The sequence below is a fragment of the Misgurnus anguillicaudatus genome, chromosome 5, assembly GCF_027580225.2.
Source record: "Misgurnus anguillicaudatus chromosome 5, ASM2758022v2, whole genome shotgun sequence".
Classification (NCBI taxonomy): Eukaryota; Metazoa; Chordata; class Actinopteri; order Cypriniformes; family Cobitidae; genus Misgurnus; species Misgurnus anguillicaudatus.
Genome location: NC_073341.2, coordinates 25,745,461 through 25,757,604, shown reverse-complemented (window position 1 = coordinate 25,757,604; position 12,144 = coordinate 25,745,461). Strand labels below are relative to the sequence as shown.

The window sequence follows — 12,144 nt, the reverse complement described above, 5'->3', positions numbered from 1 at the left end:
AAGGGGAGGGATAAACCAGCAGGACCTTCCACTTGACCTCTGGGAAACGATGGACTTGAGGCTTCCTTCTAAATTTAGTCACTTATGTGCGCATGTACACTATAATCTCCAGCTCTTGGTTATGGCAGTAGTTTAAGCCTGATCTTATCTCGAGCGACCCCTGATCTCGCTGTAGCTGCGCAGGTCTCCATTTGCACTATGCAGGGAAGCACGATCTGATCAGCAGACCGAGCATTGCGCGCGGACGCGCAAAATTCTAGGCGACCGCAGGGTCACAAACAGACGCAATGGCGCACGGGAATAATAATAATAATAAATTCTTAACCATTCCCTCTGAAGAGGGTCTTTTCAGGACGGTGAGGGTCGAGCGTTCCGGAGAAGAGAACGGTGACGATGAAGACGACGAAGAAGCTGAGGATGACGTCCGGTTTGTACCGAGATGCTCCCCGGTGCCCAGAAAGCGAGGACCATCGATCGCCGATGAAACAGCCGAGTACATGCGCATTCGGTTTTCGTTACCCAACCGCAGAGTGTCCTTCGCCGATTCCACTGGAGCGGACCTGGTTGATGTCAGGATGTTTGTAGCGTTTGATTCAGACGAAGAAGACGAATCGAGATGGAAAGAAGAGGAGGCTCGGTACCGCAAGGCATACCGCGAGCCCACTTACCGCGTATGTCCAGAGTTTCAAGCGTTCACGGGAACCGAGCTCGCGCTCTCCGTCCACACCAACAAGCTGGAAGTGGAGAGCGTAACGCCCGTTCCGAATGAGCCGCTGTCGTTCGAGGTGGTGGTCCGTGTGCTTAACATTTCTTTCCACAAATCGGTCTATGTCCGGTCTACTATGGATGGTTGGATCACTTACTTCGATTATCCAGCCGACTACGTGCAGGGCTCCCACGACGGCGAAACGGACAAGTTCACCGTGACGCTGTCATTCGCCTCGCCGTATCTGTTCAACGGAGCGCGGATTGATTTTGTTGTGCGGTACGAAACGTCGGATGGAGAGTTTTGGGCGAACAACTCTGGCAAGAATTATTCGGTGACTCTTTTACAGTCAATTGAAGAGGACACGACCCAGTACGCCAATGCGGAGGATACTGAACTGAGAGGTATATTAAAGCCACCAAGGTACAGGTAAGTGGGCGTCATCGCAGTTCATTTAGTGCAGTGACAGTGCTGATGGGTTCCCTCACTAAGGTGTAAACACACAATACTGTTATTTGATAATGACAGCTATATTGAACTTAAAGTAACCATTATGTTCAGTCTTTATTCAAATGTATTTAAAGTCAAACATTTTGTCTCTAAGTTAAACAATAACACACAATGAACTAACATAAATATTGTTTGCTGTTAGTTAATGTAGCTAAAGCATTATCTAATGTTAATGATGGTACTTTTTTCCTTCTAGATTTTATCTTCTCATCTTATTCAGTCAGTTAAGTTTTTATAATTAAGTTACATTTTATATTACATTTACAAATTACATTTTTATAATTGTAACCAATAGTCTGTCCTCACTGCTAGTTGTATACCCATATAATGTGTGTGACAAATAAAATCTTGTATATGCATATCCATGTATTTATGCATATGCAATAATAAACATTTGGTAATGCAGATGCAATCCTCTTTGCAAAATTTGCATGCTTTTTATTATGCAATAATGTAAAGCCCTTTCAGAACAGCCATAAACAGGATTAAGTTGTGTTGACTTTGGCAATCACACCTAAAGGAGCAATCATGTTGCTGTCTAACCTAATATAAATTGAAAGCATGCAATTATGTATGTAAGTTTGGATACATTACAAAGTTGCAGTGAATTATATACAGGGTCTGTTTGAAGGAAATATAAATACAACTTCAGCATCTGTAGGCTGGGCTGTGCAGTTCACCCTCCCCACTCCTTTTTGAGAATAGCAGTCATTCGGTGGTGTGCGAGGAGGGTGAAAATAGGACAAGGCAGGTGTCACTTTCAGCTCTGGCGTATCGAGACCTTACCTCTGACCTTTCTGCTGGGGTTGCTTAGTAGAGACACCGCAAGCTAGCCAAAGTAGATCCATGCTGTTTCCACCCTGTGCATCTGGAGCAGTTGTCAACAACCTTTCACCCAGTATTTTTTGTCTGGGACATGTACACAGATAGCATATTAATTGGAAAACTTTAAGGTTTTACAGTAAAGAAACAAAATCTGCCCTTTTAAACACAGACAGAAATCGCTTTCTAAACATAGTATAACACAATTTGAAGTGAACGTGAAGTTTGTGCTTTTTTATATATGCTATAAATAAATCAATCAATGTATTATTACCCAAGGCAGGCATCTAAAATTATAAGTTTAACTTGTGTAGATCCAAGCAGCTTCACAAGCAACCTTGCTTGCAACTCTTTTTGAAATGTCATATCTTATTTTTGTTTCATTGCCCAATCACAAGCAGAAGGTCATAACACCGGATGCCATTCAAAAATTTTTGTCTATTGATGTTTTCATTAAAACACTAGACATTCACTGCATCTTTAAGGAAAATAAAAAGGCTATTTTGTTTGAGATATGAACAAGATTAATAGTTTATTTTGACCATCTGACAGCCACGCTTGACAAAACTCTATGGTGGGGGTCCAGGAGTTTTTGGATCGGTCTTCTAACATCATAGGATCTATCATTTTTAGATTGGGGTGAAGTGTGGGTTAGTCAGTCACCACCCACAAAACTGACTTCCAATAAACAACTTGAAAAAAGCTGGAGGCGGTCAGATGTTACTATGGTAACAAATAACACAGAGGTCATGGTTGTTTTCCATTTTGTAAAGCAATCATGTGTACGTCTGTCTAATGGATCATGCTTATTTATATTTGACAACATTTTAATTAGTGCCATTTTTAAATGTTTTATGTAATTTACTTTGTATATCACAACTGAATGATTAAACAATTTTAGTATTTAATGTTGTGTAATGGTGTATCTTCCTTTTAGAGCAAATGATGATGATGATGAATCCTTTGATGACAACGAAGATGATGGTATGCATTTTTATCTCTTCATCCAGTACCCACACTTAAAAACAGCTGTACACTGGCATGATAGTTTGTGACCCAGTCTATGAAAACCCAGCTGAAGTAATGTTTGTGATATACAAAATTATCCTACACTGTCACTGAAAAAAATGATTCATTCAATTTACTCAATTTTTTAAGGTAAGTGGTTGCAATCAATTTATTTAAGCTACATTTAAACAAAAGGTTTTTTTGTTTTGTTTTGCCTTTCTAATTTTTTTTTGTTTAAATGTAGCTTAAATAAATTGATTGCAACCACTTACCTTAAAAAAATTGAATAAATTAAATGAATCATTTTTTTCAGTGTAACAGTTAATTTAACTCAAACCATTTAAGTAAACCAGTTGCATTAGACAATTTAAGTTTTAAAACACATAAATTTAAGTACTGTGAACTTGAGTCATGTGCAATTATGCACTTATATTTAAGTAGTGTAAACTTAAATATAAGTGCATAACTGCATATGACTCAATTTGTTTAAGTTCACAGTACTTAAATGTATGTGTTTTAAAACTAATGCAATCGGTTTACTTGAATGGTTTGAGTTGAGTTAACTGTACATAATTTTAAGGAAATTCTATGAAAATATAATAATAATAATATCTTTAATATTGAGTAAAGACATGTCAAAATAATCTCAAAATTATATTGAGATTATAGGCTGTGCTACCCAGTCTCACGAAATAACGTACCTATAGTCACATGATTTTTTGATTCTTTTTCGTGATACTGTCGTATCGCGAATTTCTGTTTGTGTGTCGTTGTCGCGTATTGGTTGCTCGGCTGCTTTTTCCTATTTTCAAACCATTTTCGCTTCGGTTTAGGGTTAGATTTGGTGTTTGCATTAGGATGTCACTTGAAGTATTGGTTTATACTGTTTGTTTCAGATTTATTTTTTTATATTTTCTGATTTTTAAACCATTGTCGCCTGGCGTTAGGGTTAGAGTTGGGTTTGGGTAAGGATGTCATTTTATGTAAATCTAACCCTAAACCGAAGCGAAAATGGTAAGAAATTAGGACAAAACAGTTGAGTAACCAATACGTGACAATGACACATAAACAGAAATTCGTGATACGATCACGAAAAAACTTGGAAATTCGTGACAGTATCACGAAAAAAATCAAAAAATTATGTGACTATAGGTACGTAATTTCGTGTGACTGGGCTGGATTATATCCTGGATTAGGGTCACTTATATTATTTAACTATCAAATGTTTTTACTTTAGCCTAACACAAACTACTGAAAGGTGCTTAGATATAAGATAAGTTATATGTGCTTGTGTTTTAGCAGATCTGAGCCGCGATAATTATGAATCAACCGAGACTAAAACTTGTTTTCCACAACCGACTATAATCCAGCCAGAGATCGACATTGAGGTAAGATTTGCTATTTGTGCACATGAGTTCCAAGTGCTGCTGGGATTGCAGGTGGAAAAAGTCACGCTGAATTGCAGACAGAGGCAACAAAGACAAAGGTTTAAAGTGATGTTTATTTCCCCTCCTGACTCTAACCTTTACCTTTAGGTTTCTATGACCTTAAAATGGGAAACTTTTCATACTTTTTAAACTTTTCAAACTTTTCATACGCATACGCAGTTTTTCATACGCGGTGTAACGCATACGCGTTTTTCCATTCTTTTAATAGTTTGATATATACGTTGTTTTGAAAACTGTAGATATATAGGTACAGGTGTCTATCAGGTCTCTGTGTTTTTAAAAGGAGATACTAAAAGCTCTTGGGAAAAGCCCCCCAAAAAGAAAATTTAAGATTGCAGAAAATGGCTTCAAACGTCAGTAAATGTTTTATTTCCATGTCATTGGAAATCAGTACCATATAACTATTCAAACAATATAGGTATAATTCTGCCATCATTGTCTCATGTTGTTCCAAACTCATGACTTTCTTTTTTAATAAAAGTCAGAAAGTAATGTTAGGTGTGCCGCTACATTGTAAATATGTGACCTTGCCTGTAAAATCAACGTTTGATTTTACTCATTAATTTTACATTGATTACAGTCTTTGACATGACCTTTCTCAGTCAATATTAAAGATATCAAAGTTATATTTTTACAGAATGTTTTTTAGTATGATGATCTCAATAAATCACACAAATAGCTGGATTTTTACAGGCGGTCAATATGAACACATTTCTGCAGCCCCTTTTATAGTTTCATAAAGACCAATAAGTGGAAGAGCTGTGTGCTATACTTCTGTAATGCAGGGAAGACAGAAAATTAATGATGTTTGAAACAACATGAAGATGAGTAAATTAAGAGTTTATGAAAACTGTTCATTCTGTTGCGCTTTGCCTAGCTGTTTTTGAAGATGTGTACTGTTTTTGTCCTGTAGAAATGGCTGTTTGCTCATTTTTACTGCCTGCTCTATAGGAAAGTGTATTTTGTGGTGAGGTGTTGGGGGTTGTAGCAGCTGGTCTGATGTACAAAACGGTGAACCTGGTACTTTTCAGCTTTTTTTGACATTTAATGTGCAGGTCAAACATGAACGCAAAAAATGCAATTTTTTACATAATTTTACATTATTTTGTTTTGTAAGCAATTCTTATAAAATGTTGTTACTGTTGCAGTATATAGCAGTTTGTTTTACAATTAATGCCAGATGTGTTCTTCTTCCTCTTCAGTGATACCGTTTGATTAGCTTGGATGAAAACACCACCGTTTTTCGGTGTTTTACTGTGTTTTTGCCTCAACTTAGATGAATTGGTACATACCTATCTTTTTTCGATGCGTGCACTTTTGATCTTTGTGCAGCGCCTCGTGAATGTGTTAGCATTTAGCCTATAGCCCCATTCATTCCTTAGGATCCAAACAGGGATGAATTTAGAAGCCACCAAACACTTCCATGTTTTCCCTATTTATAGACTGTTACATGAGTAGTTACACGAGTAAGTGTAATAAAACTTTTGTTTGGAGCCATAGGAATGAATGGGGCTAGGCTAAATGCTAACACGTTCAAGAAGCGCTGTACAAAGATTTAAAGTGCACACATTGAAAAAGGATAGGTATGTGTTGATTGAGGTTGAGGTGAAAACAAAGTAAAGTGTTGAAAAACGGTGGTGTTTTCCTTTAAGATTCCTGCACGTTAATGCTGGGTTGTTTCAACCCACGGTTGGGTAAAATAGGGAGAAACTCAACCGTTGGGTTTAAATGAACCTATGCTGGGTCGTTTCAACCAATGGCTGGGTCAGATATGGACATAAAATGTAAAAGTTAATTTAAACCAACTGTTGGATTTGTCCATTTTACCCAACCATGTATGGAAACATTCCAGCATGTAATTGTGTCTGCAGTGTCACTATATGTGCAGAGCTGCAGTATTTTTCAGAGCCACACAAGCTGAAGTTAGCTAAACTCAAGATATAATGATAAACTTGTTAAGTGCAGAGCTCAGACACACCTCAAAAATGAGATAATGATATTGACCGAATGCTATTGGCGCTTATTATACATTCCTCAAATACTTTCACTTTAAAAAACACTTTATCATGGTCTCAGGCCATTCAAAAATTCCGCTCTGTTGGCAGAATCTATAAATGCCACATCGATTTTTCAGCATCAAAGTACACGGAAAAGACGAATGTGAAACGACCGTGGATCACATTCAAACATACAGTCGAATTTGGCAGCCATATGCATCACAGTGCCCACTAATGTGTGGTTTAGTTTCTTTATTTATACCTTTTGAATTCTTAATTTAATTATTTGCTATTTTTTTAGTTGCATCTATAATACTTTGAGACTATTTTTTTCAGAAGTGGAGGTTTTTGGCCAAAAAAATATGCATGCACTTAGAGGGTGGAGCGAAAGACAGTCAATGCTAATGAAATGATAAAGTTACATTTGTGAAAATAAGGCATTTCAATTACTGACTAATAACCTTTTCATTGCCATTAAAATGAAATTATTGAACTAAACATTAGAGGATCATAAAAATGCTCATTTACAAGAAAACATGTCAGATGCACTTAGAGGGTTTTGCATCTGAACTCTTCAGATGCTTGTTGTGTAATTAATACTACCCATATGTTAAACATTGATAATGTTTTTCATTACACGTGCATACTGACACAAGAATTCATTTGTTCCTGCCAACATTGCCCTGCCCGGATAACTACACGCTTGTCTATTTACAGTTTGTTGATTCACAGCTGTGTCTGGTATTTACAGAGTAGCATCACCATCTTTGTTTCTGCTTGATTGTAAATCCTTTATGGTAAAAGGATTAACCCTTTATTATGAAGAGGCCGTTTTAAACCTTTTAAAAAACAATTGTATTAAAATAAAAATAAGTGTATGCTCACACCTTTGTCTATTAAAATAAACTGTGTCAAATAACGGGTATTGGTAAAAATTTTAAACTTGAATCTGTGCTCAGTATTAATATGAAATAAAAATAAATGAACTTCTGTTGATATTTGTATTCTTTTCATCTGTACAGCTCATTGAAGCTTCAGCAACAAATTAGGTAATGTGCATGCGCTTGCTAAACTTACGGCTTGCTAACGTCATCCATTCATTGTGTTGCATGTAATGTGCGTCCTGTATCATGATATTTAGATCAACCATGTAGATTTACTTTCCTTTTTGGGGGTTTTGAAAACATCTTTTCTTGTTCAAAGTCATTGTTTATACTGGACTATATAAGAAAATGACAGGAAAAGTGGTCAAGATCTTGTTTTTATGTTCCTGTGTTTTTTGGCAAGGACTCACTTAGAGGATTTTTGTATTAAATGATTTAAAACAAGCACACTTAGCTGTAAGTGTTATCTTTAATGCAGTTATATATAAACATTGTTAGTATCATGATTTACCTTAAAGGAATAGTCTCCTCATTTTCAATATTGAAATATGTTGTTGCCTTGGCTGGGAGTTGTTGGTGCATCCCTCTGTCATCTGTGTGCGTGCGTGTGGGCGCTGGGGCGCGCTGCGACGCTTCGGTGGTATTTGGCTTGGCCCCATTCGTTCAATGGTGCCATTTAGAGATAAAGTTAGAAGTGACCAAACACATCAACGTTTTTCCTATTTAAGAAGAGTAGTTATACGAGCAAGTTTGGTGGTATAAAATAAAACGTAGCGCTTTTCTAAGCGGATTTAAAAGAGGAACTATATTTTATGGCGTAATAGCACTTTTGGGAGTACTTCGACTCGGCGCAGTAACACCCTCCCTCTCCCATTATGAGAGTGAGAAGGGGAGCGGACTTTTCAGGCGAGTCGAAGTACTCCCAAAAATGCTATTACGCCATAAAATATAGTTCCTCTTTAAATCCTCTTTAAAACTGCACTTTTTTGAAAATGTGCTAATTTTCCAGCAAGTTGAACATTTGATTTTTACCGTTTTGGAATCCATTCAGCTGATCTCTGGATCTGGCGTTATCACTTTTAGCATAGCTTAGCACAATCCATTCAATCTGATTGGACTATTGGCATCGCGCTCAAAGGTGGCCAGGGGGTTTCGATATTTTTCCTGTTTGGAACTTGACTCTTCTGTAGTTACATCGTGTACTAAGACAGTAGGAAAATTAAAAGTTGCGATTTTCTTGGCAGATATGGCTAGGAACTGGCATTCTGGCGTAATAATCAAGGACTTTGCTGCCGTAACATGGCTGCAGGAGGCGCAATGATGTCCCGAAAATAGTCCCCTGCTATTGAAAGTTACGAAGGGAAATTTTCCGTTGGTCTTGGTGTGTGATGTGACGGCAGGGGAGTCGGGTTTTGGGCGGGAAGGGTGTCGAAACTCTTTGGTTGTTTTTGAGCGTGATGCTAATGGTCTAATCAGATTGGATTATGCTAAGTCCAAAACGGTAAAAATCAAATGTTTAACTCTAGGGGAGCTGGAAAATGGGCATATTTTCAAAAAAAAGGTGGAGTGTCCCTTTAAGCTGTATTCAGTTTTAAAGCTCATAAAGCATTGTGTGCCTTATTTTAATGACATTTCAAATCATTTTAAGGACTTGTTTCTACAAATCATACATCCATAGATTGATCTTAAGGGCTTCCTATAAAAACAGCAAATGAGATTTTGTACACACACATTAGTTTAACATTACATTAACGCATTTGGCAGTCGCTTTTATCCAAAGCGACTAACAGTGCATTACAAGGTATACATTATGTGTGTTCCCTGGGTTCAAAACCATGATCATTTGCACTGGTAATGCAATGCTCCACCACTGAGCTATACAGGAACACGCTCATTTAACTACTCGTTGTTGTCTTTTAATAGAAAAAGTTGTGATAAATGGATGACAGAGGACTCCACATTTAAGAAGTGTGTTTTTTTGTAACTCTTATGGATAATTTTTGTAATTATCCATCTAAATAATTACTGAGAATTATTAAAAAAGAAATTCATATTTTTAGAAACAACAGCATGGATTAAACAGCATAAAAAATGATTTTTACTAATATCAGTGGATCACTGGTGCTCTCATTCAGTGCTGGTCTGGTCTCAATAATATGCATTAGAAATGCTTTTACTCTTGATTCTCAACCTAGCTGCAAGAAATTACTATAGAAAGCGCATAATACATATCGGGTTTGTGCCATGCATCTTATTTGTTAATCTGTAGGAATTCAAATTCATCAATGTTGTGTGCCATGACACATTTCAGTTATGTTGGACATTTGTCTCTGGGAATGAAGTGCACAGTCCTGAATTCCAAGTTTTTGTCACTTATCCTTTCTGTTCCAGACTGCCAAGAACTTGTCCAGTTCTCCAGAGTCCAAAGCGGAATGTCATCTTTCCCCCACTGATTCTCCCTCCGGAGAACCACTTCCTTCAGATTCAACTTCATCTAATAATTCACCACAAACAGAGTCTGTAACCGCAGATGAAACCGTTCAGTCAACTTTACACGAGCCTGAATCCCACGAGTCCACTTTAGAGTACTCTGAGCCACAGGTTCACGTCTTTAATGTTGTCCCTTCCACATCCCCCCCTAGTGTTTTTGATGATTATTATGAATTTGAGGATTTTAATATCCCACAAAAAGAGGATTTCAAGCTTGAGGTAGCAGCCCAAGTGCCTTTCGAGTTTGCCCAACCCTCACCCTGTGGATTTTCAGATCAATGGTACTTCCAAGAAGTAGATGATTTAAACGAGAAGAAAGATGTTGAGGAAATAGATGAGACAGAGGTGGATGTGCTTGAAGACCAATGTCTGGATATAAAAGAAGAGACAGACACTTACTTTCACGTGTTGGACAAATCTGTACAGCTTGAGAACAATGATCATGCAAATGAAGATGTTGAGCACCAAATGGCTGTATTTGGCCTACAGCACCATCTGGAGAAAGAAACTGAAGAACAGGAAGTAGATCTTCTCTCTTTGGTCACAACTGAGGCGGTTGAAGAAATGTTGACAGTTGATAGTATCCGTCAGGGTGGTGAGGAAATTGATGGTTTGGTGGCTTCCTCTCCTGGAGTCACCACAAGATCGGACATAGATACCCACAGCTCGCTCATCTATCCCCCTGCAGAAACATCTGATCATGATCTGACAACCATGCAAGAAGAAGGACCCAACACGGAAACAGTTGAGGATCCAGACTATATTAAACAGAGTATTCTCATGTCTACCTCAGATCATCAAACAACCGCACAGGGAAAGTCAGAGCCATCCGACATTTCTGAAGCATTTCCATTTATAGCCCCCGAGCTCGCTGGTGATCTACAGCCTTCAACTGTGTGCTCTGCCATAGAAGAGGATTTAACTTGCCATAAGTCTTGCCAGGGTGATGAAATTTCTGGCGTTGCATATCAGACATACAAAGACTCAGAAATCAAGCTTCCACTGCCAACAGAAAGCAGTAAAATATCTAAGAATGAAACTGAGGAGATTCTGCAGAAGTCTATGATCGCCTCGATGACCTTCTTCAGTGCTGCCGTATGTTTGGCTGTTGGGATTCAGGAACCCAGCATTTTCCTGGTTGTGGGTTTATTCTTATTATCCCTCTGTTTTTGATTTCTGGTCTTTTTCATGCAAGTTTTCTTTTCTCCATGCTTGCACTTAAAAAGCCTTAATGCATAATATTCTTCTTTTCTCCATCGTGCCTTGATCAATTCCCCAAATAATTTAAAAAAGCAAACATAATTGGTGTCGTATCTGTGCTTATGTGACTGTAAATAGGAGTTTTCGTGTTTGTCAGATGATTTACTGTATATCAACTTAAAATTTAGTTGATTAACTTTGCAAAGTGACATCACTATATATATATCACCTATTCATTTATATGGCTCAGTTCAGCTCAACTAATTAAAACATACCCAGAACGGTTGTGAATTTAAATAGCAATACAAGTACAAATGCAAAATATGTATTTATATAAACACTGGGTGACTTGTGAGTCGGATGACATGATGGTTAGTGTATGTGGTTTTTATGATATAGAGACTTAAAGGAGACTGGACAACGTGACAGGGATTTTAGAGCCGAGTGCTGTAAGGAATATAAGAAAGTTGGAACACGCAAGACTTTTGAGTTTTTGCTTATAGCACAACTTTTCTTTGTGATAAATTGTGAATGTTTGTATTTCAAAACGTAGCTTGGTGTGAACTCTGGGTTTGTATGTTGATTTACTGAACTGCACTGTGAACATTAATGTGTGGTGTTGTTTTTGTTTGTACTTAGATTTGCACAAATATTCTGCATAGAATGCTAAAGTCACACAATTTTTAAATATGTTAACTGTACCAAATGTGTCTACATCTACATGAAACCTGGGGTGTATTCCAGAAAGCAGGGTTAATTTACCATCAGATTAACCCTGAACTTTGGGTTGATCAACCCCAAACTTGCTTACTCTGGGTATGTTGGTTCCAAAACACAGTTTAAGAGTTAGTTCAATCAACCCGCTGAAAGTAACCCAGAGTTAATGCGCGCTCACGGTAACAACATAAAGGCATTGTCAATGGATCACAGATTTCACGAGTCACCATGGAAACATCAGAGAACTTTAAAGTTTTTAAATGAGAAATAACATTATAAACCAATACTTTCTGTCAAAATCAACGTTTATAATGTTATATAAGTGCGTGATTACAAAACAGATAAAATTAATTAATTAATAC

General features: G+C 37.4%; 1 protein-coding gene across 4 annotated transcripts; it reads left to right on the top strand.

The window, feature by feature from the left end:
* The first annotated feature begins 5 nt into the window (after nt 1-5).
* ppp1r3f (protein phosphatase 1, regulatory subunit 3F) lies at nt 6-11,791 on the top strand. 4 transcript variants are annotated; one of them, XM_055168844.2, is made up of 4 exons: nt 6-1,129; nt 2,976-3,022; nt 4,346-4,434; nt 9,767-11,791. In XM_055168844.2, the coding sequence occupies exons 1-4, from the start codon at nt 288-290 to the stop codon at nt 11,036-11,038; spliced, it is 2,250 nt and encodes a 749-aa protein (XP_055024819.2). In that variant the 5' UTR covers nt 6-287; the 3' UTR covers nt 11,039-11,791. The 4 variants fall into 4 exon arrangements, with proteins under 4 accessions (XP_055024819.2, XP_055024820.2, XP_055024817.2 ...); XM_055168845.2 differs by having other exon boundaries at nt 7-1,129; nt 4,349-4,434; XM_055168842.2 differs by having other exon boundaries at nt 8-1,135.
* Nucleotides 11,792-12,144: the final 353 nt, after the last annotated feature.

Coding starts and splice junctions, on each gene's coding strand:
- ppp1r3f (XM_055168842.2), top strand. CDS start 288: ATGGCGCACGGGAATAATAATAATAATAAATTCTTAACCATTCCCTCT. Junction 1,136..2,975: donor TTAAAGCCACCAAGGTACAG/GTAAGTGGGCGT, acceptor TCTTCCTTTTAG/AGCAAATGATGATGATGATG. Junction 4,435..9,766: donor AGCCAGAGATCGACATTGAG/GTAAGATTTGCT, acceptor TTTCTGTTCCAG/ACTGCCAAGAACTTGTCCAG.